Genomic DNA, 4,926 nt, shown 5'->3' on the forward strand with positions numbered 1-4,926 from the left:
GGCGGCGGCCGCTCGCTGCTCCAGGCCCGAGGAGGCTACCGGGAGAGAGAGAGGGAGCGAGAGAGGCAGCGGAAGCTGAAGGAGAAGGAGAAGACGTCCACCTACAGCCCAGTGGAGTTCAAGGTGTTTCACTCCTCCCGTTCACACACAGTCCGTCAACGACACAACCGCTCTGACGTCATAACGACGCTTCTTTAAGTGTTTCTGTCACTTCCGTGCCAAATGGAAAGGAAAATGCAAAATCGATGCATTTTCACTTGAAGTTAAAGTAGAAATTCACTTGATGCTGCAGCGAAAAGAAGCAGAGAAATGCAATCTAGTCTACATTAATTGAATTTAATTAATTAATTTGTTGGAATGGGACAGTGCGTATTGATGAACAGACACTTGCTGATGTAAATATACCAGACTGAGCTCAGAGCTGCAGTCCCATGAGGTAAAATCACCCCCCCCCCCCACACACAAACACACATAGGATTTGGGTTCTGTGCGTCGGAGCGCCTCCTAGTGGTCACAAGTCTGCTGATGGCGAAGACGTGTTCTCAGTTGTCTCTTGAATGACACACACGTGGAGCAGCCCTCGATGGAAATCACATTCTGTGCAAACGTGCACTCTAAACGTAAAGATAAAACGTTAATACGCAATAAAACTGTGACTCAGTTTTGTTCAAATGTCAAAGTACGTTTGCAAAACTCAGCAGCCGTGGAGGCGGGAAATGATGAGAGAATATTGCACTTGGTACAGTTCGGCCTGAAAAACAATAAATATCATTAAATATGCATATAGATATGTGTTAAACCAGAGGAGGAGGGGATGTGAAGGCTGCGTCACGCCTCGCGACCAGCAGGGGTCACTGTGGTGTCGTTTATTAATGAACCGTCTTTGGTCTTTCTGCTTTATATTGGGACATGTTTTCTCTTTTTGTTTTTTGTTTTTAAATCTCTGTATTTGTTTCGAGTGCTAAACGCTCCATGTCGTGTGCAGGAGGGGGAGAAGAGCTGCATCCTGATGTGGGCTAAAGGCCTGTCGGTCAGCATCCTGCGGAGCGGCCGCTGGGAGGACCACGACCTGACCCCGGCCACCTTCGGCGAGGGAGTCAGCCCCAAGCTGCACGGCTCCAGCTGCGACGAGAACAAAGCACGGTAAGGCCCCCGGTGGCTCGCTGGGCAGACGGACCCCTCCCCCCCCCTCCACCCCCCCCACCCCCCCCCCCGATGCTCACCGACGTCTCCTGCTTCCCCACAGGCTGGTTCTGAACTACGAGAACGTTCTGGGCCACCGCAGCTTCAAACTGATGTGAGTCTGAGCAGCTGCTTTTTCTCATCCACGTTTACCTATGTGCACACACACACACACACACACACACACACACACACACACACACACACACACACGCATGGATATCTTGGTAATTATCCCCCGCCGTGGCCGATAGGCCCCGAAGGGGGATCTTGAAACAGTCTCCGTACGTCTGTCCGTTCGAACGTTTCTACCTATATCTCGGCAACCCCTGGGCCCACAGTGACCAAACTTCACATGTGGATACATCTCAGAGGGGGAAGGGATACTGTGGCGACCTTGACCTAATTTGCATATTAAGTAGGTCACAGGGTCACGAAGTGCTTAAAAACACATTTTGGGCTCTGGAGGCCTAGGTTTTTGAGCTAGGGCTCTGAAATTTTATACACACATGATACACACTCCAGGGATAACCTCCAGTACACCAAGTGACCTGACCTTGACCTTGAAGATTGGTAGGGTCTGAAGTTTGCTCGTCATGGTTGCACAATACATGTATTTTCATATACACATTTCTCCTCATTTCTCAGCAGTTCCTGGGCCCACAGTCACCAAACTTCACACATGGACACTCCACCTGGGGAGAAGGGGCACCATGGTGACCAGGACCTAATTTGCATATCAGGTCACAGGGTCACTAAGTGCATAAAAAACACCTTTTGGGCTCTGGAGACGTATTTTGACACAGCTTATGAAGAAGACCTTTCAGATTCTACATAATGATCTACTAGGACCCATGGAACACCCTCTAGTGTACCAAGTGTGCTGCCTTAGAGCTGGCTCTGTGAGAAAATAGAAAGCCCTCCGGCGGGGGATTAGCCCAGCAACGGCCTTCTTGTGTATATTAAAGTTAGTGTTGCGGCTGAGTTGTCGACCAGAAGCGTCACACACGTTCCAGTTCAGGTTCCATGTCGAACCGCTAAAGTCGACTCACACCTTTACATTTAAACTGAATAGATTTTCTCTGTTGTGGCGCGGAGTCGTGAAAACATTGACGTTCTCACCAAACAATTCCCCGCTTTGGATTGGCGCCTCCTCGGTTGCCGCCCGTCCTGACGGCGCCTCTCCTCTCGTCCCGCAGCTTCGCCATGAGCCAGCGCTTCTACAAGGTGTCGTCGCGGCGCTGGTTCCGCATGGACGCCGTGGAGCTGGAGTACGACGGCACCAAGGCCACGTTCAACGGCAGCAGGAACGTCTACGCCCCGCACGAGTACTCCTACCGCTGCGAGTCCGTCACCAGCTTCAGGTGGCCGCTGCTCATCCCGCGCTCCGCCAAGGACCCGGCCAATCAGTGGAGGGTCTCCTTCGAGGACTTCCAGGTGAGAGGGGGACGCACACACACACACACATTTCTGTTCGTTGCAACAACACAACTAGTAGAAGTAAAAACACAGTGCCAGGAAGCCCCACCCCCTTTTTTTCTTTCTGGCAAAACCGGTTGTCGTTTGTATGTTGAGACGGTGGGAGCTGCTGAAAGTAACTAAAAACTAACTTGTAATCGATTTTTTTTTTTTTAAATGCGTAATCAGAAAAGTAACTAAGTTACTTTTTAAAAGGAGTACCGAGTAACTGGATTACTTTTTCACGGTCACTGGCGACACGGCGAGTTTCCACGACGACGTTTCAGGTGAAAACGGCGTCGTTTTTGTGTTTTGGTTTCATAAAAGTTCAGACGGAGGCGGGGCGTTTTCAAAAAGTTCAGTTTTCAGTGGCTCTGAGCACGGTTGTCATGGAAACGGATCCCAAAACACTCCTAATATCATTTTGTCAGTAGTAGTACTGTCAGTTAGTTATAACAAAACAATTTAATATGGGGTACCAAATAGACCAGGGGTGTCCAACATGCGGCCCGGGGGCCAGAACCGACCCGCCAGACGATCTAATCCGGCCGCCATGTGATTTAAAAAAGTTTTTAAATTATAAATATGAAAACTGACAGAGGCTGGTCTAAAAACACTCGATTGGCAAAAAATGACATTGGTCAGAATTTGACCCCCGACATTAATGCGTCTGTGGAGGTCACATGACGCAACACCTTTCACAATAAAACAAGTCCAATTTATGTGAAATGATACTTTAGACACGTAAACTCAAAAAAAATGTCCAGACGATGACAAATCGTTTTAATCCTGAATAAAAATACGAGATCCAGATCCAGATATTGTGTTTTTTTTTGCAAATATAATATTTGATTTCCTTTAATGTGTAAATTTCAGAATAGGCTGGCGAATCCTTGCCGTTACAAAAGGATGAAAAGAAGGAAAGGCTTTGACATTTGTCCATATCTGCAGTTTAATATGTCATATTTGACTTGTTGGGCCTCCAGAGGTCAGGTCAGGTTGATGTGGCCCCTCAACTGAAATCACTTTGACGCCCCTGAAATAGACAGAGAGAGAAAAAAGGGAGGTGAAGTGGTTACGTAATCTTCATTTTATCAGCAAAATGGGCCAAAATAAGGGGAAGAAAGTCAGCAATTAAAGTCAATGAATTTAAAGAGCGAGAGAAAGTGTGTGTGTTGTGACGTGGAGGAGAGCGTGTTAACGATGGCGTCGGGCTCTTGCACAGATCCAGGGCTTCTCCCTGCGCGGCGCCGAGTTCTCCTACGCCAGCGACTGCGCCGGCTTCTTCTCGCCGGGCATCTGGATGGGCCTGATGACCAGCCTGCTCATGGTGCTGGTGCTGGTCTACGGCCTGCACATGATCATGCAGCTGCGCACCATGGACCGCTTCGACGACCCCAAGGGCCCGGCCATCTCCGTGCCCCAGACCGAGTGAGAAGGCGGCGGCGGCGGCGGCGGCGGCGGCGGCGGCGGCGGCGGCGGCGGCCTCGGTCTGTCCACACACACACACACACACACACAGTTCATCACAAACCGCCTGCAGCTCCTCTCACCTCCCGTCCAGATAGAAAAACACCCGTCGACTCTCACGCTGAGTTTAAAAACGGCGTCAGAGGTCAGAGGTCAGAGGTCGCCGCATCCCGTTTGTTCCCAGTGTCCTTCCATTTTCATCTCGTGAATATAAAAAAAAACGCTATCTAATAAAAAAGAAAAGAAAGAACCAGAACGACACGGCCGTGTGTTTATAGAGTGGGTGAGTCGTCGTGTTATTGATCCTAACAGTTGAAACCTGCCGTTCAGTTTGAGCGTGATCAGATCGGAGTGGATTTACTGAAGCAGCAATCGGAGGCGACGACGTGGGGAACAAACCCGTGTACATAGAGAAACTACCGCTATTGTGACGAGATTCTATTTATTGGTGAACCGTTGTGTGATTTGTTGACTGAAGGGAAACTCATTCATTCCAGGGACGTTTATTTTGTGTGGGGTTTTTTTTGTGTGCTTCTGGTTATTTATTCATGTCGTCAATCCCTCCGTGACTGTTCTCTTTGTTTTTAATGAGTTGTAGTGGAAACCGTTGATGTGACCCCCCCCCCCCCCCAATAAAAGATCTGTGGAGATCAACAGGTTCAGACTCGTCTCTCCACAACGTTCCGGCCTTTTCGAGGTGAGTCGCGGAATGGATTTGAGGGGAAATTTCAGGGAATTCCTTTGTCGGAAGCGTCTGCAGATCTCTTACTGGGCCGACGTGGTGAAGACAAACTCCTCGTTTCCCCGTCGGGCTTC

The 4,926-nt window shown here is 49.4% G+C and overlaps 1 protein-coding gene across 1 annotated transcript in view; it reads left to right on the forward strand.

Moving 5' to 3' along the window:
- Positions 1 to 4,658, forward strand: part of atp6ap1a (ATPase H+ transporting accessory protein 1a) — a 9,955-nt gene extending 5,297 nt beyond the window's left edge. Inside the window, exons 7-11 of the mRNA XM_080497510.1 lie at positions 1 to 123; positions 986 to 1,143; positions 1,247 to 1,297; positions 2,382 to 2,619; positions 3,866 to 4,658. The exon at positions 1 to 123 is cut by the window's left edge and continues 33 nt beyond it. Coding sequence (XP_080353636.1) covers positions 1 to 123; positions 986 to 1,143; positions 1,247 to 1,297; positions 2,382 to 2,619; positions 3,866 to 4,075 — 780 coding nt within the window. The 3' untranslated portion in view covers positions 4,076 to 4,658. The remainder of the gene's footprint in view (positions 124 to 985; positions 1,144 to 1,246; positions 1,298 to 2,381; positions 2,620 to 3,865) is intronic.
- The last annotated feature ends 268 nt before the right edge of the window (positions 4,659 to 4,926 follow it).

Source organism: Blennius ocellaris (assembly GCF_963422515.1).
Source record: "Blennius ocellaris genome assembly, chromosome: 5".
In the NCBI taxonomy this organism is placed as follows: Eukaryota; Metazoa; Chordata; class Actinopteri; order Blenniiformes; family Blenniidae; genus Blennius; species Blennius ocellaris.